Raw genomic sequence first — 27,126 nt, 5'->3', positions numbered from 1 at the left:
AGAGGCAGGAGAGTGGAGGCTGGGGCAGAGTGGTGAGAGGCAGGAGAGTGGAGGCTGGGGCAGAGTGGTGAGAGGCAGGAGAGTGGAGGCTGGGGCAGAGTGGTGAGAGGCAGGAGAGTGGAGGCTGGGGCAGAGTGGTCAGAGGCAGGAGAGTGGAGGCTGGGGCAGAGTGGTCAGAGGCAGGAGAGTGGAGGCTGGGGCAGAGTGGTCAGAGGCAGGAGAGTGGAGGCTGGGGCAGAGTGGTCAGAGGCAGGAGAGTGGAGGCTGGGGCAGAGTGGTCAGAGGCAGGAGAGTGGAGGCTGGGGCAGAGTGGTCAGAGGCAGGAGAGTGGAGGCTGGGGCAGAGTGGTCAGAGGCAGGAGAGTGGAGGCTGGGGCAGAGTGGTCAGAGGCAGGAGAGTGGAGGCTGGGGCAGAGTGGTCAGAGGCAGGAGAGTGGAGGCTGGGGCAGAGTGGTCAGAGGCAGGAGAGTGGAGGCTGGGGCAGAGTGGTCAGAGGCAGGAGAGTGGAGGCTGGGGCAGAGTGGTCAGAGGCAGGAGAGTGGAGGCTGGGGCAGAGTGGTCAGAGGCAGGAGAGTGGAGGCTGGGGCAGAGTGGTCAGAGGCAGGAGAGTGGAGGCTGGGGCAGAGTGGTCAGAGGCAGGAGAGTGGAGGCTGGGGCAGAGTGGTCAGAGGCAGGAGAGTGGAGGCTGGGGCAGAGTGGTCAGAGGCAGGAGAGTGGAGGCTGGGGCAGAGTGGTCAGAGGCAGGAGAGTGGAGGCTGGGGCAGAGTGGTCAGAGGCAGGAGAGTGGAGGCTGGGGCAGAGTGGTCAGAGGCAGGAGAGTGGAGGCTGGGGCAGAGTGGTCAGAGGCAGGAGAGTGGAGGCTGGGGCAGAGTGGTCAGAGGCAGGAGAGTGGAGGCTGGGGCAGAGTGGTCAGAGGCAGGAGAGTGGAGGCTGGGGCAGAGTGGTCAGAGGCAGGAGAGTGGAGGCTGGGGCAGAGTGGTCAGAGGCAGGAGAGTGGAGGCTGGGGCAGAGTGGTCAGAGGCAGGAGAGTGGAGGCTGGGGCAGAGTGGTCAGAGGCAGGAGAGTGGAGGCTGGGGCAGAGTGGTCAGAGGCAGGAGAGTGGAGGCTGGGGCAGAGTGGTCAGAGGCAGGAGAGTGGAGGCTGGGGCAGAGTGGTCAGAGGCAGGAGAGTGGAGGCTGGGGCAGAGTGGTCAGAGGCAGGAGAGTGGAGGCTGGGGCAGAGTGGTCAGAGGCAGGAGAGTGGAGGCTGGGGCAGAGTGGTCAGAGGCAGGAGAGTGGAGGCTGGGGCAGAGTGGTCAGAGGCAGGAGAGTGGAGGCTGGGGCAGAGTGGTCAGAGGCAGGAGAGTGGAGGCTGGGGCAGAGTGGTCAGAGGCAGGAGAGTGGAGGCTGGGGCAGAGTGGTCAGAGGCAGGAGAGTGGAGGCTGGGGCAGAGTGGTCAGAGGCAGGAGAGTGGAGGCTGGGGCAGAGTGGTCAGAGGCAGGAGAGTGGAGGCTGGGGCAGAGTGGTCAGAGGCAGGAGAGTGGAGGCTGGGGCAGAGTGGTCAGAGGCAGGAGAGTGGAGGCTGGGGCAGAGTGGTCAGAGGCAGGAGAGTGGAGGCTGGGGCAGAGTGGTCAGAGGCAGGAGAGTGGAGGCTGGGGCAGAGTGGTCAGAGGCAGGAGAGTGGAGGCTGGGGCAGAGTGGTCAGAGGCAGGAGAGTGGAGGCTGGGGCAGAGTGGTCAGAGGCAGGAGAGTGGAGGCTGGGGCAGAGTGGTCAGAGGCAGGAGAGTGGAGGCTGGGGCAGAGTGGTCAGAGGCAGGAGAATGGAGGCTGGGGCAGAGTGGTCAGAGGCAGGAGAGTGGAGGCTGGGGCAGAGTGGTCAGAGGCAGGAGAGTGGAGGCTGGGGCAGAGTGGTCAGAGGCAGGAGAGTGGAGGCTGGGGCAGAGTGGTCAGAGGCAGGAGAGTGGAGGCTGGGGCAGAGTGGTCAGAGGCAGGAGAGTGGAGGCTGGGGCAGAGTGGTCAGTAACGTGGTAGGGTGGGAAGAGAGACTGTATGATATAGTGTGCAGTTGGAGTTACCTGTAGTGTACGGAAAGCGAACTCTGCAGCGTCCTTACTGGTGTAGTTGATAAACGCGCAGGTCCTGCTGTAGAGAATACGCATTGAATGGATAGGACCAAACCTGGGAAAATGAAGAGTGGTCACGTGACAGGACACGGGAGATAATGAGATCTATAGGAAATGATCTGCATGGAGACCATACGCAGGGGAGACGCAGGAGGACAGAGGCAGGGGGGGGGGTCAGGACACATCGGAATGTGCCATTTCTGCTGCGGGGTACACTGGGCTCCACAAGGAATGGACAATGGGTGTAGAGTAGGATCTTGATCCGAGGCACCAACAGGCTCAAAGCTTTGACTGTTCCCAGAATGCACAGCGCCGCCTCCTCTATAACCCCGCCTCCCTGCACAGGAGCTCAGTTTGTAGTTGGTGCCGCAGATAGCAGGCACATAACAGAGGGGCTGCTCCAGGCAGCCCTAAGAAGAGCTTTTTATGAGGTAAAAAGTGAAGACTTCATGGGCAGCAGCGGTGGTAAATGTCTTGTGACATTCTCTGCTGTGACTCCAGCTCTCCCCAGCGGTGCTGTACACTCCCGAGCCCTGGTTGCCGGGTAACTACAGCGGAGGCTCCGGTTTTCTTCTTGTCAGGCACACACAACGTGGGCTCTCCGGGATCGCGTGGCCGCGCTTCGGGAGGTGGTAAGTGGGTCCTGCTTGCGGGACACGGTCTTTATTGCGATCCGGCGCGGTCAGTGGGAGGCGGGCCGCGCGCGCTGGCGGTGGACACTGTGGCAGTACAGGCGATCCCACTAGATCACCAGGGCATGGGCGCAGGTCGGGTTTTCTCTATAAACCGTTTCATTAGAGCCCACAGTACCCGGTGGTTTTGCCAGCAAAGGGGATAAGGCTTGGACCAGAAGCCCCTCCCCCAGCCCCAGGGCGCCATTTCCAGCAAGTGTTCCCGCCCTGGAGCTGCATATCTGTCTCTTCCTCACTCCCTGTCAGTGTCTGCGGCACCATTATCTCTCAGCTCACTGTTCCTGGGACTGCTTGGGCAAATCCTCCTGTGTAAAGCCGCCTGGTTGTCAGCGCTGTGACTTTACATGACACTTAAGTATTCTACCTGCCTATTAGTCAGTGTTAGTAAGAAAGAGTGCATTCAGTCAGGGTTTATAGTACAATTACCCTGTTATATACATCCAGTTCTTACTGTGTAGTGTTATATCTATTGTTATATAGCTGTGTAAGCTAGTCCAGTGCAGTATTATTGTCAGTAATAACCTTTGCATTGTACAGACTGTGACTATCTGTGTGTGCATTTGATAGCTGAGTGGTGTCCATTTCGTGTCTTTCACTCAACTTGCTATCCCTATATTCTATAACCTGAGGGGGCTTGGTGTGTCAGGTGTTATCTAATATAGGATTTTCACAAAGATATACTGTATTACGTATTTTTCTCTGTGATTTAGTCACCATATCTCTCCTTTATCTCTGCTGGTGCTGACTACACTGTGCAGGGGTTTGGGTTTAGGGATATAGTGCTGCTGATAATTGTACTGTGTTACCTGATACTGCAAGTTATATCATGTCTGCTTCTGAGGGTAACGGTTCTGGGGCGGAACACACTACCGGTGTTGCTGAAGCCACAGGCACATATGGGGAGATTATAGCAGCTGTGGGCTCTGGTTCTGGGGGCTCCTTGCCCCCCAGTGGGACGGTGTCAAATAATGACCCTCCGTGGGCCGCTTTTTCCACGCTTCTGCATACGCTAGTTCATAAACTAAAACCCCCTATGGGACCCCCAATGCCGGTGCAAACCGTTCATGGTCCCTGCAGCTAACCCGCCGTGGGCGGACGATTTATCTGCTTAATTGAAGAAGTTGAACCAGTCCTTGACTACTAAAAAGTCTGACGGTCGCTCGCCTACGTCCAAGTGGTCCTCTAAGCGAGCGCTTGTCTCCTCACAATCCACTGCTGTCACTGACACCTCGTCTGATGAAGACAGCACATACACTGACCCCACAGATTCTGACTCAGATACGGCTGATGGGGAGGGTAGTTCACATGTGGATGTTCCTGATCTTTTGGAGGCTATTAAGTTATGTTTACAGATTACGGATGATCCCGAGCCATCCGTTCCTCCTAAGAAACCTGATAGGTTCAAGCATCAGAAGGTGATTAAACAAGTTTTACCTCACTCTGACCACCTAATTGATATACATCAGGAACCCTGGGAAAACCCGGGTACGAACTTTGTGCCTCAAAAGAAGATGCTGGCTCGCTATCCCCTCGCGCCGGAGCCGTCTAAGAATTGGGAAACGCCTCCTCCAGTAGACTCACATGTGGCTAGGATGGTGGTTTCCTCAGCTCTACCTGTCACTACCGTCACGTCTCTAAAAGAGCCTACGGATAAACGTGTGGAGGGTTGTCTGAAATCGATTTACACCCTCACGGGTGCTGCACAAAGGCCCGCTATTGCAGCGACATGGGCTGCCGAGGCTATTGAAGCATGGGCCTTGGCCTTGGAGCTTCTCGCTATATTAAAGAGGCGGCTTCTGATGCCGGTATCCTAGCAGCTAAGGCCTCTACTACGTCAGTCCTGGCTCGCCGGATATTGTGGCTGAGATCCTGGTCTGTGGATCTGTACTCTAGAAAAACCCTGGAGGTACTTCCTTTCAAGGGGGATATTCTGTTTGGGGAGGACTTAAATAAGATAGTGGCTGACTTAGCTACTGCCAAAACTGCCTGTCTGCCTAATACAGCTCCTTCTGTGTCGAAGGCCAAAGGTACTTCCTTTCGCCCTTCAGGTAAAGCAAAAGGTCAGGTGTACAACAAGCAGGCCCGCACTTCCAAACCTGGTAAGCCTAAGCCCAAAAGAGCCTGGGCGGCCCGTCAGCCAGCTTCCAAGACAGATAAGCCTGCCGCATGACGGGGCGGGCCTCCCTCTGGGGGGCTGGCTTCTAGGGTATACCCGGGAATGGTTGAAGACCACTTCAGATGCCTGGGTACGGTAAGTCGTCACTCGAGGTTACGCCATAGCCTTCAAAAACCGACCTCCTCATCGATTTTGCCAGACAGATGTCCCGTTGGACAAGACAAAGGCAAAACACTCTACATTCGGTGGTACAGACCCTCCTGGATACAGGAGTCGTAGTACAGGTGCCTCTTGCGCAGAGGGGCCGGGGGTACTATTCTCCGCTGTTTCTAGTCCCGAAACCGAATGGGTCCTCCTGGCCCATTCTCAACCTCAAGGCATTGAACAGGTTTGTAAAGGTTTCCAAGTTCCGGATGGAAACCCTTCGCTCTATAGTTCTGGTCTTGGAACCTGGGGACTTCATGGTCTCCCTGGATATACAAGATGCTTACCTGCATATTCCTATAGCAGTGTCCGTCTGTCGCTGCTCTGGTGGCTCCGGGACCGTCCGTTCTGGATATCCGAATGGGTCCTGTTGACGATAGATGCCAGTCTAAGAGGTTGGGGCACGGTGATGGAGCAACACTCCCTTCAGGGGCGGTGGACCAAGGAGTAGTCCCTCCTCTCGATCAATATTCTGGAGTTGCGGGCGGTCTTCAATGCCTTGAACCTAGCCCAGCATTTAATTCAGAACCGTCCTGTTCAAGTACAGTCGGACAACGCCACCACAGTGGCTTACATAAATCATCAAGGCGGCACTCGAAGCCGTTTAGCAATGAAGGAAGTCTCACGGATTCTACAGTGGGCAGAACGCCATCTACCGGCCATATCGGCAATATTCATTCCAGGAGTCCTGAATTGGGAAGCAGACTTTCTCAGTCGTCAGGACTCGCATGCCGGCGAGTGGGGCCCCATCCAGAAGTGTTTCAACTCCTAGTGGAAAGGTGGGGCTGCCGTACTTGTTCCCTCCAGTGTCACTCCTACCCAGGGTAATTTGGAAGTTCAAGCAAAAAAAAAGGAAATCTGCTCCTCATAGCTCCAGGGTGGCCCAGACGGCACTGGTTCTCAGACCTGCAAGGCCTATCGTCAGAGCGTCCAATTCTACTTTCAGAACGCCCAGACCTCCTCGTTCAGGGCCCCTGTGCTACCAGGACCTAGCCCGGCTGTCTTTGACGGCGTGGCTCTTGAAGCTTCCGTCTTAAGGGCTAAAGGGTTTTCTGAGGCGGTCATTAAAACTATGTTGCGGGCCCGGAAACCGGCTTCTGCTCGGATTTACTATAGGGTCTGGCATTCTTACTTTGTTTGGTATAGCCAAGTTGTTGGCTTTTCTTAAGCCTGCGTCTGGCTTCCCTCAAGGTTCAAATATCTGCCTTGTCGGTGTGGTTTCAGAGAAAAATTGCGACCTTACCTGATGTGCATACTTACTCAGGGCGTATTGCGTATACAACCTCCCTATGTCCGGCCTGTGGCTCCTAGGGATTTGTCTGTGGTTTTGGAAGCGTTACAATAGTCTCCGTTTGAACCTCTTGGTTTAGCTGACCTTAAGTGGCTTTCCCTTAAGGTGGTGTTTCTGCTGGCTATTGCCTCAGTGTCGGATATGGGGGCCTTGTCCTCTAGTTCTCCATATCTGATATTTCACAGTGACAGGCCGGTTCTTAGGAATCGTCCCGGCTATCTACCTAAGGTGGTTTCTTCGTTCCACCTTAAATCAGAAGATTGTAGTTCCGGCACTTGTTTCTCCTGATCTATCTCCCAAAGAGCGGTCTTTGGATGTGGTACGGGCTCTCCGTATCTATGTGAAGAGAACTGCTTCTGTTAGGAAATCTGATTCTCTTTTTGTTGTGTTTGGGTTTCACAAACGTGGCTGGCCTGTGAATAAGCAGACCTTGGCCAGATGGATTAGAATGGTGATTGCACATGCTTATGTGAAGGCTGGTCTCTCTGCTCCTGATCACATTAAGGCCCATTCTACTCGGTCTGTTGGACCTTCTTGGGCGGCCCAACGTGGTGCGACCCTTGAACAATTGTGCAAGGCGGCTACGTGGTCCTCCGGGAACACGTTCATAAGGTTCTATGCCTTTGATACTGCCGCTTCCCAGGATGCTTCCCTTTGGACGCTGGGTTCATGTATCCGCTACAGTGCGTCCCCTCCCATGAGGAACTGCTTTAGGACATCCCCATTGTCCATTCCTTGTGGAGCCCAGTGTAACCCGCAGCAGAAAACGAGTTTTATGGTAAGAACTTACCTTTGTTAAATCTCTTTCTGCGAGGTACATTGGGCTCCACAAGGCGCCCACCCTGACGCACTTAGCTTCTTTGGGTTGGTATGGCATTAGCCGCTAATACTTCTCCTGTCATGAGAGTGTGGTGCATGTGGCTACTAACCGTTGTCGTCTCTCTTCCTGCTACTGCATTGGGCTGGTTAACTAAAAACTGAGCTCCTGTGCAGGGAGGCGGGGTTATAGAGGAGGCGGCGCTGTGCATTCTGGAAACAGTCAAAGCTTTGAGCCTGTTGGTGTCTCGGATCAAGATCCTACTCTACACCCATTGTCCATTCCTTGTGGAGCCCAGTGTACCTCGCAGAAAGAGTTTTAACAAAGGTAAGTTCTTACCATAAAACTCGTTTTAGTCTGCTCATACACATGGCGGGTGATCAGGAATACCTGAGAGATCACGGAGGCGGGGGGAGGCATGACAATGCACAGACACACCGGGGACACAGGACATGTTGCAGTACTTACGGCTCAAAGTGGGATCTTAGAATATTCTCTGTAATTTTATCAGTGACGTTCCCAACCCACACCGGGTACAGCTTACTAGAGGGGGAGAGAGAGGTTACTATATGCCATACCCATCCCTCACACGCCCCAATACAGACCGTGTAATACCTGTGGGTGCTGGCAGGGGGCGGTCTGGCCAGAGGCAGGTTGAGTGTGGGCGCTGGCGCAGATTTCTTTCCATCCGCTCTTGTATAACTCACATTGCGCGCCACAAAAACTTTATTACATCCTACAGAATCTACAACAGAGAGGACAGGAAAGTTACTGGAAACCCACTGTCACATCCCCTCTCCCACCAGTGTCCTGTATCCTCACCCGAAGTCTCACCAGTGTCCTGTACACTCCCCCGTACCCCCACCAGTGTCCTGCACACTCCCCCGTACCCCCACCAGTGTCCTGTACACTCCCCCGTATCCCCACCAGTGTCCTGTACACTCCCCCGTACCCCCACCAGTGTCCTGTACGTTCCCCCGTCCCCCCACCAGTGTCCTGTACACTCCCCCGTCCCCCCACCAGTGTCCTGTACACTCCCCCGTCCCCCCACCAGTGTCCTGTACACTCCCCCGTCCCCCCACCAGTGTCCTGTACACTCCCCTGTACCCCCACCAGTGTCCTGTACACTCCCCCGTCCCCCCACCAGTGTCCTGTACACTCCCCCGTCCCCCCACCAGTGTCCTGTACGTTCCCCCGTCCCCCCACCAGTGTCCTGTACACTCCCCTGTACCCCCACCAGTGTCCTGTATGTTCCCCCGTCCCCCCACCAGTGTCCTGTACACTCCCTCGTCCCCCCACCAGTGTCCTGTATGTTCCCCCGTCCCCCCACCAGTGTCCTGTACACTCCACCGTACCTCACCAGTGTCCTGTACACTCCCCCGTACCCCCACCAGTGTCCTGTACACTCCCCCGTACCCCCACCAGTGTCCTGTACACTCCCCCGTACCCCCACCAGTGTCCTGTACACTCCCCCGTACTCCCACCAGTGTCCTGTACACTCCTCCGTCCCCCCACCAGTGTCCTGTACGCTCCCCTGTACCCCCACCAGTGTCCTGTACACTCCCCCGTACCCCCACCAGTGTCCTGTATCGTCACCCAAGCCCCCACCAGTGTCCTGTACACTCCCCAGTACCCCCACCAGTGTCCTGTACACTCCCCTGTACCCCCACCAGTGTCCTGTACACTCCCCCGTCCCCCCACCAGTGTCCTGTATCCTCACCCAAGCTCCCACCAGTGTCCTGTACGCTCCTCCGTCCCCCCACCAGTGTCCTGTATGCTCCCCCGTCCCCCCACCAGTGTCCTGTACGCTCCCCCGTACCCCCACCAAAAAACTGTACGCTCCCCCGTACCCCCACCAGCATCCTGTACGCTCCCCCGTCCCCCCACCAGTGTCCTGTATGCTCCCCCGTCCCCCCACCAGTGTCCTGTACACTCCCCCGTACCCCCACCAGTGTCCTGTATCGTCACCCAAGCCCCCACCAGTGTCCTGTACACTCCCCAGTACCCCCACCAGTGTCCTGTACACTCCACCGTACCTCACCAGTGTCCTGTACACTCCCCCGTACCCCCACCAGTGTCCTGTACACTCCCCCGTATCCCCACCAGTGTCCTGTACACTCCCCCGTACCCCCACCAGTGTCCTGTACACTCCCCCGTACTCCCACCAGTGTCCTGTACACTCCTCCGTCCCCCCACCAGTGTCCTGTACACTCCCCTGTACCCCACCAGTGTCCTGTACACTCCCCCGTACCCCCACCAGTGTCCTGTATCGTCACCCAAGCCCCCACCAGTGTCCTGTACACTCCCCAGTACCCCCACCAGTGTCCTGTACATCCCCCTTACCCCCACCAGTGTCCTGTACACTCCCCCGTACCCCCACCAGTGTCCTGTACACTCCCCCGTACCCCCACCAGTGTCCTGTACACTCCCCCGTACCCCCACCAGTGTCCTGTACACTCCCCCGTACCCCCACCAGTGTCCTGTACACTCCCCCGTACTCCCACCAGTGTCCTGTACACTCCTCCGTACCCCCACCAGTGTCCTGTACACTCCCCCGTACCCCCACCAGTGTCCTGTACGCTCCCCGTACCCCCACCAGCGTCCTGTACGCTCCCCCGTACCCCCACCAGTGTCCTGTACGCCCCCCCGTACCCCCACCAGTGTCCTGTACACTCCCCCGTACCCCCACCAGAGTCCTGTACACTCCCCCGTACCCCCACCAGCGTCCTGTACACTCCCCCGTACCCCCACCAGTGTCCTGTACCCTCCCCCACCCGTTATCCCACCAGTGTCCTGTACCCTCCCCCACCCGTTATCCCACCAGTGCCCCGTACCCTCCCCCTCCTGTTATCCCACCAGTGCCCTGTACCCTCCCCCACCCGTTATCCCACCAGTGCCCTGTACCCTCCCCCTCCTGTTATCCCACCAGTGTCCTGTACACTCCCCCGTACCCCCACCAGTGTCCTGTACACTCCCCCGTACCCCCACCAGTGTCCTGTACAGTCCCCCGTACCCCCACCAGTGTCCTGTACCCTCCCCCACCCGTTATCCCACCAGTGCCCCGTACCCTCCCCCATCCGTTATCCCACCAGTGCCCTGTACCCTCCCCCACCCATTATCCCACCAGTGCCCTGTACCCTCCCCCTCCTGTACACTCCCCCGTACCCCCACCAGTGTCCTGTACACTCCCCCGTACCCCCACCAGTGTCCTGTACACTCCCCCGTACCCCCACCAGTGTCCTGTACACTCCCCCGTACCCCCACCAGTGTCCTGTACCCTCCCCCACCCGTTATCCCACCAGTGTCCTGTACCCTCCCCCATCCGTTATCCCACCAGTGCCCTGTACCCTCCCCCTCCTGTTATCCCACCAGTGCCCTGTACCCTCCCCCCTCCTGTTATCCCACCAGTGCCCTGTACCCTCCTCCACCCGTTATCCCACCAGTGCCCTGTACCCTCCCCCACCCGTTATCCCACCAGTGCCCTGTACCCTCCCCCTCCTGTTATCCCACCAGTGCCCTGTACCCTCCCCCTCCTGTTATCCCACCAGTGACCTGTACCCTCTCCCACCTGTTATCCCACCAGTGTCCTGTACCCTCCCACACACACGTTATCCCACCAGCGTCCTGTACCCTCCCCCTCCTGTTATCCCACCAGTGCCCTGTACCCTCCTCCACCCGTTATCCCACCAGTGCCCTGTACCCTCCCCCACCCGTTATCCCACCAGTGCCCTGTACCCTCCCCCCCTCCTGTTATCCCACCAGTGCCCTGTACCCTCCTCCACCCGTTATCCCACCAGTGCCCTGTACCCTCTCCCACCCGTTATCCCACCAGTGTCCTGTACCCTCCCACACACGTTATCCCACCAGCGTCCTGTACCCTCCCACACACGTTATCCCACCAGTGCCCTGTACCCTCCCCCACCCGTTATCCCACCAGTGTCCTGTACCCTCCCCCTCCTGTTATCCCACCAGTGTCCTGTACCCTCCCCCACCCGTTATCCCACCAGTGTCCTGTACCCTCCCCCTCCTGTTATCCCACCAGCGTCCTGTACCCTCCCCCTCCTGTTATCCCACCAGTGTCCTGTACCCTCCCCCACCCGTTATCCCACCAGTGTCCTGTACCCTCCCCCTCCTGTTATCCCACCAGCGTCCTGTACCCTCCCCCTCCTGTTATCCCACCAGCGCCCTGTACCCTCCCCCACCCGTTATCCCACCAGTGCCCTGTACCCTCCCCCACCCGTTATCCCACCAGTGCCCTGTACCCTCCCCCACCCGTTATCCCACCAGTGTCCTGTACCCTCCCCCTCCTGTTATCCCACCAGTGTCCTGTACCCTCCCCCACCCGTTATCCCACCAGTGTCCTGTACCCTCCCCCACCAGTGTCCTGTACCCTCCCACACCCGTTATACCACCAGTGTCCTGTACCCTCCCCCTCCTGTTATCCCACCAGTGTCCTGTACCCGCCCCCACCCGTTATCCCACCAGCGCCCTGTACCCTCCCCCACCCGTTATCCCACCAGTGTCCTGTACCCTCCCCCACCAGTGTCCTGTACCCTCCCACACCCGTTATACCACCAGTGTCCTGTACCCTCCCCCTCCAGTGTCCTGTACCCTCCCCCACCTGTTATCCCACCAGCGTCCTGTACCCTCCCCCACCCGTTATCCCACCAGCGTCCTGTACCCTCCCCCTCCTGTTATCCCACCAGCGTCCTGTACCCTCCCCCTCCTGTTATCCCACCAGCGTCCTGTACCCTCCCCCACCAGTGTCCTGTACCCTCCCCCTCCCGTTATCCCACCAGCGTCCTGTACCCTCCCCCTCCTGTTATCCCACCAGTGTCCTGTACCCGCCCCCACCCGTTATCCCACCAGCGCCCTGTACCCTCCCCCACCCGTTATCCCACCAGTGTCCTGTACCCTCCCACACCCGTTATACCACCAGTGTCCTGTATCCTCCCCCTCCTGTTATCCCACCAGCGTCCTGTACCCTCCCCCTCCAGTGTCCTGTACCCTCCTCCTCCTGTTATCCCACCAGCGTCCTGTACCCTCCCCCACCCGTTATCCCACCAGCGTCCTGTACCCTCCCCCTCCTGTTATCCCACCAGCGTCCTGTACCCTCCCCCACCCGTTATCCCACCAGCGTCCTGTACCCTCCCACACCCGTTATACCACCAGTGTCCTGTACCCTCCCCCTCCTGTTATCCCACCAGCGTCCTGTACCCTCCCCCACCAGTGTCCTGTACCCTCCTCCTCCTGTTATCCCACCAGCGTCCTGTACCCTCCCCCACCCGTTATCCCACCAGCGTCCTGTACCCTCCCCCTCCTGTTATCCCACCAGCGTCCTGTACCCTCCCCCACCCGTTATCCCACCAGCGTCCTGTACCCTCCCACACCCGTTATACCACCAGTGTCCTGTACCCTCCCCCTCCTGTTATCCCACCAGCGTCCTGTACCCTCCCCCACCAGTGTCCTGTACCCTCCCCCTCCTGTTATCCCACCAGTGTCCTGTACCCTCCCACACCCGTTATACCACCAGTGTCCTGTACCCTCCCCCTCCTGTTATCCCACCAGCGTCCTGTACCCTCCCCCACCAGTGTCCTGTACCCTCCTCCTCCTGTTATCCCACCAGCGTCCTGTACCCTCCCCCACCCGTTATCCCACCAGCGTCCTGTACCCTCCCCCTCCTGTTATCCCACCAGCGTCCTGTACCCTCCCCCACCCGTTATCCCACCAGCGTCCTGTACCCTCCCACACCCGTTATACCACCAGTGTCCTGTACCCTCCCCCTCCTGTTATCCCACCAGCGTCCTGTACCCTCCCCCACCAGTGTCCTGTACCCTCCCCCTCCTGTTATCCCACCAGTGTCCTGTACCCGCCCCCACCCGTTATCCCACCAGTGCCCTGTACCCTCCCCCACCCGTTATCCCACCAGTGTCCTGTACCCTCCCACACCCGTTATACCACCAGTGTCCTGTACCCTCCCACACCCGTTATACCACCAGCGTCCTGTACCCTCCCCCACCAGTGTCCTGTACCCTCCCCCTCCTGTTATCCCACCAGTGTCCTGTACCCGCCCCCACCCGTTATCCCACCAGCGCCCTGTACCCTCCCCCACCCGTTATCCCACCAGTGTCCTGTACCCTCCCACACCCGTTATACCACCAGTGTCCTGTACCCTCCCCCTCCTGTTATCCCACCAGCGTCCTGTACCCTCCCCCTCCAGTGTCCTGTACCCTCCCCCTCCTGTTATCCCACCAGCGTCCTGTACCCTCCCCCACCCGTTATCCCACCAGCGTCCTGTACCCTCCCCCTCCTGTTATCCCACCAGCGTCCTGTACCCTCCCCCACCCGTTATCCCACCAGCGTCCTGTACCCTCCCACACCCGTTATACCACCAGTGTCCTGTACCCTCCCCCTCCTGTTATCCCACCAGCGTCCTGTAGTCCTGTACCCTCCCCCACCAGTGTCCTGTACCCTCCCCCTCCTGTTATCCCACCAGCGTCCTGTACCCTCCCCCACCTGTTATCGAACCAGCGTCCTGTACCCTCCCCCTCCTGTTATCCCACCAGCGTCCTGTACCCTCCCCCACCCGTTATCCCACCAGCGTCCTGTACCCTCCCACACCCGTTATACCACCAGTGTCCTGTACCCTCCCCCTCCTGTTATCCCACCAGCGTCCTGTAGTCCTGTACCCTCCCCCACCAGTGTCCTGTACCCTCCCCCTCCTGTTATCCCACCAGTGTCCTGTACCCGCCCCCACCCGTTATCCCACCAGCGCCCTGTACCCTCCCCCACCCGTTATCCCACCAGTGTCCTGTACCCTCCCACACCCGTTATACCACCAGTGTCCTGTACCCTCCCCCTCCTGTTATCCCACCAGCGTCCTGTACCCTCCCCCTCCAGTGTCCTGTACCCTCCCCCTCCTGTTATCCCACCAGCGTCCTGTACCCTCCCCCACCTGTTATCCCACCAGCGTCCTGTACCCTCCCCCGGGCCCTCTCCTGCCCGTTACCCACCATCAGGTCACTTACTAGACTGCGTTGCTGGGAGACTCATTGGGGAAGTTTTCTGAGTTTTTTCTTTTGTACATTTCATCATCTCCTGTAACAGAGGATTTTATTTATCACAGGGATTAGATGGGACTGAGGCTTTAAACACTTCTACATTTTCTATATTGTACCATAAGGAAACCGATGAATGGTCAAACGAGTGTGAGCTCCTCGGCACACAGACACTTACTGTAAAAGACTAGTAAGAGGTAAGTGACGCAGAAGGGGTAACACTCTGATCCAGTCCCCCCTAGCCCAGTGAGAGAAGCACCTGCAATGACAAGGCCACCGTTCAGGCACCGGCTCCTGGTCAGTGTCCCCGTGTAATGCCACGTCAGAGTAAGGAACATTGGGAATGACACCAGCAGCTGAGACTTCCCACCACAGGATCAACATCTGTAAAACTGCAGCTGGAAAACAAATCTCGCTAGTTGAACCCTCGATGAGGCGAACACCCAGGTCCAGGGTGGAGTGAGCCAAGAGGGTAGCATACGGTAAATGAACAATGGCACCCACTGTAGATGCTACAGACCAAGCAGGAAACTAGTATCTAAAAGAAGAAAAAGCTCTAACTCCAGAACGAGGGCATGTAGCACTAAAACCGCACAGAGGGCACAAAACATCCGGCTGGCCAGTCATGACAGCGCCAACCGTAACAAAGGTCCTAGCACCACGCAAAGGAAGGTTTCCATGTACAGAACATTGTCATATCCACATAACCAGCCAAGTCCTTACTTATAGGAATCATGGCATCAAGAGTAGAAAGAACCCATAGGATCTGAGAATCTATGTAACTGGAGGAGCTGGAAGGGCCCCTCGGGATCAGAGGAGCTGGAAGGGCCCCTCGGGATCAGAGGAGCTGGAAGGGCCCCTCGGGATCAGAGGAGCTGGAAGGGCCCCTCGGGATCAGAGGAGCTGGAAGGGCAACTCGGAATTTAAGAAGCTGGAAGGGCAACTCGGAATTAAAGAAGCTGGAAGGGCAACTCGGAATTGAAGAAGCTGGAAGGGCAACTCGGGATCGAAGAAGCTGGAAGGGCAACTCGGGATCGAAGAAGCTGGAAGGGCAACTCGGGATCGGAGGAGCTGGAAGGGCAACTCGGGATCGGAGGAGCTGGAAGGGCAAAGCTGGAAGGGCAACTCAAGATCGGGGGAGCTGGAAGGGCCCCTGGGGATCGGAGGAGCTGGAAGGGCCCCTGGGGATCGGAGGAGCTGGAAGGGCCCCTGGGGATCGGAGGAGCTGGAAGGGCCCCTGGGGATCGGAGGAGCTGGAAGGGCCCCTCGGGATCGGGGAAGGGCCCCTCGGGATCGGGGGAGCTGGAAGGGCCCTGGGGATCGGGGGAGCTGGAAGGGCCCCTCGGGATCGGGGAAGGGCCCCTCGGGATCGGGGGAGCTGGAAGGGCCCTGGGGATCGGGGGAGCTGGAAGGGCCCCTGGGGATCGGAGGAGCTGGAAGGGCCCCTGGGGATCGGAGGAGCTGGAAGGGCCCCTGGGGATCGGAGGAGCTGGAAGGGCCCCTCGGGATCGGAGGAGCTGGAAGGGCCCCTGGGGATCGGAGGAGCTGGAAGGGCCCCTCGGGATCGGAGGAGCTGGAAGGGGGAGGAGTGTAAATCAGTGACATGGTAAAAATAAATTATAGGCCACTTGGGCCAGTTGATTATGAAGTCGTACCCTGCTGGATCTGGATAGATGGCTTCCTCTAGTCAGGATCACCAGGTTGTGATCTAGACACCGGACAAATCAGGTCCCACCGGGTGATACTGGAACAAATGATCTAGGTGAAGACCCTCAGAGCAGGAAGCAGACCAGACAAGCGATGTAGAACTGAGCAACCTGGAATGGAAGTTATGTAGGGACCACTGATGGTCTCTCATGGTAGCAACATGTAGCATGTATTCCAGATATACCGGTATGACAATAATTCTTTCACAGTCCGAATCACAGAGGAGAAGCGCATCTCAGATCACTTCCATGGATAGAATGCGTCAGACTCAGTATCATGGAGGAACATCTGGAAGAGACTGGAACCTCCTAAATCCAGGAGATAGACAGATGATAGAATGGTAGAATATGCTGGCGACGGGCTAGAAACATTCTGCCAAGCATGCACATTACTAGTTTGTTCTTATTGGTGGGTAATTTCTACATTACATCCCACAAGTGAGCCATCGCGAACCCATTCCTCCTTAGCCTGTCCTCCGCCATCGCGCACATAATCACCCTTAGCTCCCCACCTCCACCATCACAAAATGACTCTGTGAGCTGGGAGTATCCTCTAGACAAGGTGTGTACCATCTGTAAAGTGGGATATTCCTAATCCCCTTCATCTAAGGAATGGATTTTCTAAAGACATTTTACTTGAGCTAATGTAAATATCTTGCATCAAGGCGCTGCAGCTACTTGTATCCTGTGACCACCAGTGGAGCGCCAAACAACTCCATAGTTTGGCAGCAATGAAGTTGAGCAAGGTCTCTCCAGGCTACCAAGTGCTGTACTGGTCCACAGTGGGCCATTAACAACCAGAGGGTGTTGCAGGTAATGTGACAACACATACCCCAGATGTAAGGTGTTCTAGATGCTGGTGGTATAAGCCTGGAGGAATAAGCAGTTCCAAGTGCCGTAGTTGCCTGTAGGAATTTGTGGGAACAAGTGGCTGTGGTACTAGCCTGAGAGAAGCAGGGCCAAAGGTCCTGGGAGGAGTCTGTGGGAACAAGTGGCTGCGGTACTAGCCTGAGAGAAGCAGGGCCAAAGGTCCTGGGAGGAGTCTGTGGGAACAAGTGGCTGCGGTACTAGCCTGAGAGAAGCAGGGCCAAAGGTCCTGGGAGGAGTCTGTGGGAACAAGTGGATGTGATACTAGCCTGAGAGAAGCAGCGCCAGAGGTCTCCTAGAGGAGCCTGCGGGAACAAGTGGATGTGGTACTAGCCTGAAAGAAGCAGCACTAGAGGTCGCTGGGAGGAGTCTGTGGGAACAAGTGGATGTGATACTAGCCTGGGAGAAGCAGGGCCAAAGGTCCGGGGAGGAGTCTGTGGGAACAAGTGGCTGCGGTACTAGCCTAAGAGAAGCAGCACTAGAGGTCGCTGGGAGGAGTCTGTGGGAACAAGTGGCTGCGGTACTAGCCTGAGAGAAGCAGCACTAGAGGTCGCTGGGAGGAGTCTGTGGGAAACAAGTGGATGTGATACTAGCCTGAGAGAAGCAGCGCCAGAAGTCTCCTAGAGGAGCCTGCGGGAACAAGTGGCTGCGGTACTAGCCTGAAAGAAGCAGCACTAGAGGTCGCTGGGAGGAGTCTGTGGGAACAAGTGGATGTGATACTAGCCTGGGAGAAGCAGGGCCAAAGGTCCGGGGAGGAGTCTGTGGGAACAAGTGGCTGCGGTACTAGCCTGAGAGAAGCAGCACTAGAGGTCGCTGGGAGGAGTCTGTGGGAACAAGTGGATGTGATACTAGCCTGAGAGAAGCAGCGCCAGAAGTCTCCTAGAGGAGCCTGCGGGAACAAGTGGCTGCGGTACTAGCCTGAGAGAAGCAGCACTAGAGGTTGCTGGGAGGAGTCTATGGGAACAAGTGGACGTGGTACTAGCCTAAGAGAAGCAGCACTAGAGGTCGCTGGGAGGAGTCTATGGGAACAAGTGGACGTGGTACTAGCCTGAGAGTAGCAGCGCCAGAGGTCGCTGTGAGGAGTCTGTGGGAACAAGTGGACGTGGTACTAGCCTGAGAGAAGCAGCGCCAGAGGTCGCTGTGAGGAGTCTGTGGGAACAAGTGGCTGCGGTACTAGCCTGAGAGAAGAAGCGCCAGAGGTCATCGAGAGGAGTCTGTGGGAACAAGTGGATGTGGTACTAGCCTGAGAGAATCAGTGCCAGAGGTCGCTGGGAGTAGTCTGTGGGAACAAGTGGATGTGGTATTAGCCTGATACAAACAGCGCCAGAGGTCGCCGGTAGGAGTCTGTGGGAACAAGTGGCTGCGGTACTAGCCTGAGAGAAGCAGCGCCAGAGGTCCGGGGAGGTGTCTGTGGGAACAAGTGGATGTGGTACTAGCCTGAGAGAAGCAGCACCAGGGGTCGCTGGGAGGAGTCTGTGGGAACAAGTGGATGTGGTACTAGCCTGAGAGAAGCAGCACCAGAGGTCGCCGGGAGGAGTCTGTGGGAACCAGTGGATGTGGTACTAGCCTGAGAGAAGCAGCGCCAGAGGTCACTGGGAGGAGTCTGTGGGAACAAGTGGCTGCGGTACTAGCCTGAGAGAAGCAGCTCCAGAGGTCATCGAGAGGAGTCTGTGGGAGCAAGTGGATGTGGTACTAGCTTGAGAGAAGCAGCGCCAGAGGTCGCCGGGAGGAGTCTGTGGGAACCAGTGGATGTGGTACTAGCCTGAGAGAAGCAGCGCCAGAGGTCGCTGGGAGGAGTCTGTGGGAACAAGTGGCTGCGGTACTAGCCTGAGAGAAGCAGGGCCAGAGGTCGCTGGGATGAGTCTGTGGGAACAAGTGGCTGTGGTACTAGCCTGAGAGAAGCAGCGCCAGAGGTCCGGGGAGGAGTCTGTGGGAACAAGTGAATGTGGTACTAGCCTGAGAGAAGCAGGACCAGGGGTCGCTGGGAGGAGTCTGTGGGAACAAGTGGATGTGGTACTAGCCTGAGAGAAGCAGCGCCAGAGGTCGCCGGGAGGAGTCTGTGTGAACCAGTGGATGTGGTACAAGCCTGAGAGAAGCAGCACCAGAGGTCGCTGGGAGGAGTCTGTGGGAACAAGTGGATGTGGTACTAGCCTGAGAGAAGCAGCACCAGAGGTCGCTGGGAGGAGTCTGTGGGAACAAGTGGATGTGGTACTAGCCTGAGAGAAGCAGCACTAGAGGTCGCTGGGAGGAGTCTGTGGGAACAAGTGGATGTGGTACTAGCCTGAGAGAAGCAGCACCAGAGGTCGCTGGGAGGAGTCTGTGGGAACAAGTGGATGTGGTACTAGCCTGAGAGAAGCAGCACCAGAGGTCGCCAGGAGGAGTCTGTGGGAACCAGCGGTTCTAGGCTCACAAACCTAGAAGTCATGTGACAGCAGCAGAGTGTGAGGCCAGTACATGTAGAAATCACAGTGATATACGGGTGGTTGGTGGTCGGTGGACTGGGAAGAGGGGGAAGGGGGCAGACATGGGGTCATACAGTCTATTCCATATATGATATTACGTTACTTATCCTTGCCTAAATGTGATCTCACGGATGTACACAGTGTCCCCTGGGTGGCTAGCTGGTGATGACCGTGCACAAGAGCTTACCATCAGCCCTGCGTCCACATACAGCGGAGATGATGACTGGTGTTTAGGAAATAATAGGATAATGTATGTAGATAATGACAGGGAAGGAAGTGACTGATGATCTGACCTGCTGGCACTGAGTTGTCTCCGCCGCGGCCTCCACGTGATTACCGTCACACAGCAACACCTGCTGGAAAGCAGCGACCGCCTCCGAGTATCTCTGCAGAGGGAGAAGGCACAGAGAGCGCGTGAAGCCACAGTGGGTGTATGGCGGAGTGCAGGCTGCAGTAACAATCACCATTATTACTTACCTTTAGCCCTTTCAGGGCCCGGCCCTTCCGGAAATGGCCCTTTATAAAGCGTGGCTGGAGCTCCAGAGCCTTCTCTGCGTCCTGCAGCGCCTCCTTAAAGCTCCCAATACGTTCATAACTATAAGAGCGATTACCCAGGAACCTGTCCACGTGAGGAGCATGAAACAGGATTATATACAGGATGGCAGCAGCAACAGGCCAACGGCACAGGAGATCGAGGGGGCCGGGCAGGCTACGAGAGGCACAGAGCGGGATGGGCGGGCTACGAGAGGCACAGAGGGGGCCCGGGCGCGCTACGAGAGGCACAGAGGGGGCCCGGGCAGGCTACAAGAGGCACAGAGGGGGCCCGGGCAGGCTACGAGAGGCACAGAGGGGGCCCGGGCAGGCTACGAGAGGCACAGAGGGGGCCCGGGCAGGCTACGAGAGGCGCAGAGGGGGCCGGGCGAGCTACGAGAGGCGCAGAGGGGGCCGGGTGAGCTACGAGAGGCGCAGAGGGGGCCGGGCGAGCTACGAGAGGCACAGAGGGGGCCCGGGCAGGCTACGAGAGGCACAGAGGGGGCCCGGGCAGGCTACGAGAGGCGCAGAGGGGGCCCGGGCAGGCTACGAGAGGCGCAGAGGGGGCCGGGCGAGCTACGAGAGGCGCAGAGGGGGCCGGGTGAGCTACGAGAGGCGCAGAGGGGGCCGGGCGAGCTACGAGAGGCGCAGAGGGGGCCGGGCGAGCTACGAGAGGCGCAGAGGGGGCCGGGCGAGCTACGAGAGGCGCAGAGGGGAACGGGCGAGCTACAAGGGGCGCAGAGGGGGACGGGCGAGCTACGAGAGGCGCAGAGGGGGCCGAGCGAGCTACGAGAGGCGCAGAGGGGGCCGGGCGAGCTACGAGAGGCGCAGAGGGGGCCGGGCGAGCTACGAGAGGCGCAGAGGGGGCCGGGCGAGCTACGAGAGGCGCAGAGGGGGCCGGGCGAGCTACGAGAGGCGCAGCCTACAAGAGGCACAGAGGGGGCCCGGGCAGGCTACGAAAGGCGCAGAGGGGGCCGGGCGAGCTACGAGAGGCGCAGAGCGGGACGGGCAGGCTACGAGAGGCACAGAGCGGGACGGGCAGGCTACGAGAGGAGCAGAGGGGGCCGGGCGAGCTACGAGAGGCGCAGAGGGGGCCGGGCGAGCCACGAGAGGCGCAGAGGGGTCCGGGCGAGCCACGAGAGGCGCAGAGGGGGACGGAAAGGCTACGAGAGGCACAGAGCGGGACGGAAAGGCTACGAGAGGCACAGAGCGGGACGGCGGGCTAAGAGAGGCGGCTACGAGAGGCACAGAGCGGGACGGGCAGGCTACGAGAGACACAGAGCGGGACGGGCGGGCTACGTGAGACACAGAGCGGGACGGGCGAGCTACGAGAGGCGCAGAGCGGGACGGGCGGGCTACGAGAGGCGCAGAGCAGGACGGGCGGGCTACGAGAGGCGCAGAGCAGGACGGGCGGGCTACGAGAGGCGCAGAGCGGAACGGGCGGGCTACGAGAGGGCTACGCAGGCTACGAGAGGCGCAGAGGGGGCTAGGCAGGCTATGAGAGACACCGAGGGGGCCAGGCAAGCAACAAGAGACACCGAGGGGGCACGGGCGGCCATGAGAGACACCGAGAGGGCCAGGCGAGCAACGAGAGACACAGAGGGGGCCAGGCGAGCAACGAGAGACACAGAGGGGGCCCGGGCGAGCTATGAGAGGCGCAGAGGGGCCCGGGCAGGCTACGAGAGGCACAGAGGGGGCCCGGGCGGGCTACGAGAGGCACAGAGCGGCCGGGCGAGCTACGAGAGGCACAGAGCGGCCGGGCGAGCTACGAGAGGCACAGAGGGGGCCGGGCGAGCTACGAGAGGCACAGAGCGGCCGGGCGAGCTACGAGAGGCACAGAGCGGCCGGGCGAGCTACGAGAGGCACAGAGCGGCCGGGCGAGCTGCGAGAGGCACAGAGCGGCCGGGCGAGCTACGAGAGGCACAGAGCGGCCGGGCGAGCTACGAGAGGCACAGAGCGGCCGGGCGAGCTACGAGAGACACCGAGGGGGCCAGGCGAGCAACGAGAGACACAGAGGGGGCCCGGGCGAGCTATGAGAGGCGCAGAGGGGCCCGGGTAGGCTACAAGAGACACAGAGGGGGCCCGGGCAGGCTACGAAAGGTACAGAGGGGGCCCGGGCAGGCTACGAGAGGCACAGAGGGGTGCCCGTGCGAGCTACGAGAGGCACAGAGCGGCCGGGCGAGCTACGAGAGGCACAGAGCGGCCGGGCGAGCTACGAGAGGCACAGAGCGGCCGGGCGAGCTACGAGAGGCACAGAGCGGCCGGGCGAGCTACGAGAGGCACAGAGCGGCCGGGCGAGCTACGAGAGGCACAGAGCGGCCGGGCGAGCTACGAGAGGCACAGAGCGGCCGGGCGAGCTACGAGAGGCACAGAGCGGCCGGGCGAGCTACGAGAGGCACAGAGCGGCCGGGCGAGCTACGAGAGGCACAGTGGGGGCCGGGCGGGCTACGAGAGGCACAGTGGGGGCCGGGCGGGCTACGAGAGGCACAGTGGGGGCCGGGCGGGCTACGAGAGGCACAGTGGGGGCCGGGCGGGCTACGAGAGGCACAGTGGCGGCTGGGCGAGCTACGAGAGACACCGAGGGGGCCGGGCGAGCAACGAGAGACACAGAGGGGTCCCGGGCGAGCTATGAGAGGCGCAGAGGGGCCCGGGTAGGCTACAAGAGACACAGAGGGGGCCCGGGCAGGCTACGAGAGGTACAGAGGGGGCCCGGGCAGGCTACGAGAGGCACAGAGGGGGCCCGGGTGAGCTACGAGAGGCACAGAGGGGGCCCGGGCGAGCTACGAGAGGCACAGAGGGGCCGGGCGAGCTACGAGAGGCACAGAGCGGCCGGGCGGGCTACGAGAGGCACAGAGCGGCCGGGCGGGCTACGAGAGGCACAGTGGGGGCCGGGCGGGCTACGAGAGGCACAGTGGGGGCCGGGCGAGCTACGAGAGGCACAGTGGGGGCCGGGCGAGCTACGAGAGGCACAGTGGGGGCCGGGCGGGCTACGAGAGGCACAGTGGGGGCCGGGCGGGCTACGAGAGGCACAGTGGCGGCTGGGCGAGCTACGAGAGACACCGAGGGGGCCGGGCGAGCAACGAGAGACACAGAGGGGTCCCGGGCGAGCTATGAGAGGCGCAGAGGGGCCCGGGTAGGCTACAAGAGACACAGAGGGGGCCCGGGCAGGCTACGAGAGGTACAGAGGGGGCCCGGGCAGGCTACGTGAGGCACAGAGGGGGCCCGGGTGAGCTACGAGAGGCACAGAGGGGGCCCGGGCGAGCTACGAGAGGCACAGAGGGGCCGGGCGAGCTACGAGAGGCACAGAGCGGCCGGGCGGGCTACGAGAGGCACAGAGCGGCCGGGCGGGCTACGAGAGGCACAGTGGGGGCCGGGCGGGCTACGAGAGGCACAGTGGGGGCCGGGCGGGCTACGAGAGGCACAGTGGGGGCCGGGCGAGCTACGAGAGGCACAGTGGGGGCCGGGCGAGCTACGAGAGGCACAGTGGGGGCCGGGCGGGCTACGAGAGGCACAGTGGGGGCCGGGCGAGCTAAGAGAGGCGCAGAGGGGCCCGGGCAGGCTACGAGAGGAGCAGAGGGGGACGGGCGGGCTACGAGAGGCGCAGAGCGGGACGGGCGGGCTACGAGAGGCGCAGAGCGGGACGGGCGGGCTACGAGAGGCGCAGAGCGGGACGGGCGGGCTACGAGAGGCGCAGAGCGGGACGGGCGGGCTACGAGAGGCGCAGAGCGGGACGGGCGGGCTACGAGAGGCGCAGAGCGGGACGGGCGGGCTACGAGAGGCGCAGAGCGGGACGGGCGGGCTACGAGAGGCGCAGAGCGGGACGGGCGGGCTACGAGAGGCGCAGAGCGGGACGGGCGGGCTACGAGAGGCGCAGAGCGGGACGGGCGGGCTACGAGAGGCGCAGAGCGGGACGGGCGGGCTACGAGAGGCGCAGAGCGGGACGGGCGGGCTACGAGAGGCGCAGAGCGGGACGGGCGGGCTACGAGAGGCGCAGAGGGGGCTAGACAGGCTACGAGAGGCGCAGAGGGGGCTAGGCAGGCTACGAGAGGCGCAGAGGGGGCTAGGCAGGCTATGAGAGACACAGAGGGTGCCAGGCAAGCAACAAGAGACACCGAGGGGGCACGGGCGGCCATGAGAGACACCGAAAGGGCCAGGCAAGCAACAAGAGACACCGAGGGGGCACGGGCGGCCATGAGAGACACCGAAAGGGCCAGGCGAGCAACGAGAGACACCGAGGGGGCCAGGCGAGCAACGAGAGACACCGAGGGGGCCAGGCGAGCAACGAGAGACACCGAGGGGGCCAGGCGAGCAACGAGAGACACCGAGGGGGCCAGGCGAGCAACGAGAGACACCGAGGGGGCCAGGCGAGCAACGAGAGACACCGAGGGGGCCAGGCGAGCAACGAGAGACACCGAGGGGGCCAGGCGAGCAACGAGAGACACCGAGGGGGCCAGGTAGGCTATGAGAGAGACTGAGGGGGCCCAAGAGGGTTACGAGAGTGACAGATGAGGCAGGAAGGCATACACTCACAGCAAATAATAATGACTAGCCATTATTCTTATACAAAGACCGCAGAGCGCCATCTGCTGGTAACACACCTGTACTCCACTGGGTTTAACTTTATTGCTTCTGCAAAATAACTCAGAGATTCCTTAAAGAGCCCCTTACTGGCCAAATTATTCCCAATATCTGCAAGAGAGCAAGTGCAGTTACACATAGGAAAGTGCTGTATGCTGTATGGATTGCAAAGAGGGAGGGGGCGGGGCTGTATACAGTGGAAGTGGGCGGGGCTGTATACAGTGGGAGTGGAGGGAGGGGTGGGGCTGTATACAGTGGAAGTGGAGGGAGGGGGTGGGGATGTACACAGGGAGTGGAGAGAGGGGGCGGGGCTGTACACAGTGGGAGTGGGCAGGGCTGTATACAGTGGGAGTGGAGGGAGGGGGTGGGGATGTATACAGTGGGAGTGGAGGGAGTGGGCGGGGCTGTACAGTGGGAGTGGGCGGGGCTGTACACAGTGGGAGTGGAGATATGGGGCGGGGCTGTACACAGTTGGAGTGGAGGGAGGGGCTGGACTGTATACAGTGGGAGTGGAGGGAGGGGGCGGGGCTGTATACAGTGGGAGTGGGCAAGGCTGTATACAGTGGGGTTGGAGTGAGGGGGCAGTGCTGTATACAGTGGGAGTGGGCAAGGCTGTATACAGTGGGGTTGGAGGGAGGGGGCAGGGATGTATACAGTGGGAGTGGAGGGAGGGGGCGTGGCTGTATACAGTGGGAGTGGAGGGAGGGGGCGGGGCTGTATACAGTGGGAGTGGGCAAGGCTGTATACAGTGGGGTTGGAAGGAGGGGCAGAGCTGTATACAGTGGGGTTGGAAGGAGGGGCAGTGGGAGTGGAGGGAGGGGCAGGGATGTATACAGTGGGGTTGGAGGGAGAGGCAGTGGGAGTGGAGGGAGGGGGTGGGGATGTATACAGCGGGGTTGGAGGGAGGGGCAGGGCTGTATATATACTTACTTGCTAAATCCATGCTGCTTTGTATGTTATACTGGCTCACACGACTTCCCTGAAAGAGACACACTGACGGTAAAAAGCGACTGAGAAAGGGAGAGGAAGACGCACAAATGGCTGGAGGGAGATGGCAGGCTAGTGGGGAGGAGTAGGAGATGGCAGGCTGGTGGGGAGGAGAAGGAGATGGCAGGCTGGTGGGGAGGAGAAGGAGATGGCAGGCTGGTGGGGAGGAGAAGGAGATGGCAGGCTGGTGGGGAGGAGAAGGAGATTGCAGGCTGGTGGGGAGGAGAAGGAGATGGCAAGCTGGTGGGGAGGAGAAGGAGATGGCAGGCAGGTGGGGAGGAGTAGGAGATGGCAGGCTGGTGGGGAGGAGAAGGAGATGGCAGGCCGGTGGGGAGGAGAAGGAGATGGCAGGCTGGTGGGGAGGAGAAGGAGATGGCAGGCTGGTGGGGAGGAGAAGGAGATGGCAGGCTAGTGGGGAGGAGTAGGAGATGGCAGGCTGGTGGGGAGGAGAAGGAGATGGCAGGCTGGTGGGGAGGAGAAGGAGATGGCAGGCCGGTGGGGAGGAGAAAGAGATGGTAGGCTGGTGGGGAGGAGAAGGAGATGGCAGGCTGGTGGGGAGGAGAAGGAGATGGCAGGCTGGTGGGGGGGAGAAGGAGATGGCAGGCTGGTGGGGAGGAGAAAGAAAGTAGGCTGGTGGGGAGGAGAAGGAGATGGCAGGCTGGTGGGGAGGAGAAGGAGATGGCAAGCTGGTGGGGAGGAGAAGGAGATGGCAGGCAGGTGGGGAGGAGTAGGAGATGGCAGGCTGGTGGGGAGGAGAAGGAGATGGCAGGCCGGTGGGGAGGAGAAGGAGATGGCAGGCTGGTGGGGAGGAGAAGGAGATGGCAGGCTGGTGGGGAGGAGAAGGAGATGGCAGGCTAGTGGGGAGGAGTAGGAGATGGCAGGCTGGTGGGGAGGAGAAGGAGATGGCAGGCTGGTGGGGAGGAGAAGGAGATGGCAGGCCGGTGGGGAGGAGAAAGAGATGGTAGGCTGGTGGGGAGGAGAAGGAGATGGCAGGCTGGTGGGGAGGAGAAGGAGATGGCAGGCTGGTGGGGGGGAGAAGGAGATGGCAGGCTGGTGGGGAGGAGAAAGAAAGTAGGCTGGTGGGGAGGAGAAGGAGATGGCAGGCTGGTGGGGAGGAAAAGGAGATGGCAGGCTGGTGGGGAGGAAAAGGAGATGGCAGGCTGGTGGGGAGGAGAAGGAGATGACAGGCTAGGCTGGTGGGGAGGAGAAGAAGATGACAGGCTAGGCTGGTGAGGAGGAGAATGAGATGGCAGGCTGGTGAGGAGGAGAATGAGATGGCAGGCTGGTGGGGAGAAGGAGATGGCAGGCTGGTGAGGAGGAGAATGAGATGGCAGGCTGGTGGGGAGGAGAAGGAGATGGCAGGCTGGTGGGGAGGAGAAGGAGATGGCAGGCTGGTGAGTAGAAGATGATGGCAGGCTGGTGGGGAGGAGAAGGAGATGGCAGGCTGGTGGGGAGGAGAAGGAGATGGCAGGCTGGTGAGTAGAAGATGATGGCAGGCTGGTGGGGAGGAGAAGGAGATGGCAGGCTGGTGAGGAGGAGAAGGAGATGGCAGGCTGGTGAGGAGAAGGAGATGGCAGGCTGGTGAGGAGGAGGAGAAGGAGATGGCAGGCTGGTGAGGAGAAGGAGATGGCAGGCTGGTGAGGAGGAGAAGGAGATGACAGGCTAGGCTGGTGAGGAGGAGAAGGAGGTGGCAGGCTGGTGAGGAGGAGAAGGAAAT

General features: G+C 60.0%; 1 protein-coding gene across 3 annotated transcripts in view; it reads right to left on the bottom strand.

Annotated features, from left to right (window-relative positions):
• TTC31 (tetratricopeptide repeat domain 31) overlaps positions 1 to 27,126 on the bottom strand; it is a 220,685-nt gene that overhangs the window by 8,799 nt on the left and 184,760 nt on the right. For all 3 annotated transcript variants that reach the window (XM_063925756.1, XM_063925765.1, XM_063925774.1), the window contains 8 exons: positions 25,353 to 25,401; positions 24,443 to 24,533; positions 19,791 to 19,932; positions 19,607 to 19,699; positions 14,249 to 14,318; positions 7,836 to 7,965; positions 7,689 to 7,763; positions 2,053 to 2,155 (listed from right to left, as the gene is read on the bottom strand). In XM_063925756.1, coding sequence (XP_063781826.1) covers positions 2,053 to 2,155; positions 7,689 to 7,763; positions 7,836 to 7,965; positions 14,249 to 14,318; positions 19,607 to 19,699; positions 19,791 to 19,932; positions 24,443 to 24,533; positions 25,353 to 25,401 — 753 coding nt within the window. The remainder of the gene's footprint in view (positions 1 to 2,052; positions 2,156 to 7,688; positions 7,764 to 7,835; positions 7,966 to 14,248; positions 14,319 to 19,606; positions 19,700 to 19,790; positions 19,933 to 24,442; positions 24,534 to 25,352; positions 25,402 to 27,126) is intronic.

Source organism: Pseudophryne corroboree, chromosome 1 (genome assembly GCF_028390025.1).
Source record: "Pseudophryne corroboree isolate aPseCor3 chromosome 1, aPseCor3.hap2, whole genome shotgun sequence".
Lineage (NCBI taxonomy): Eukaryota > Metazoa > Chordata > Amphibia > Anura > Myobatrachidae > Pseudophryne > Pseudophryne corroboree.
This window is presented reverse-complemented; position numbering and strand designations above follow the sequence as displayed.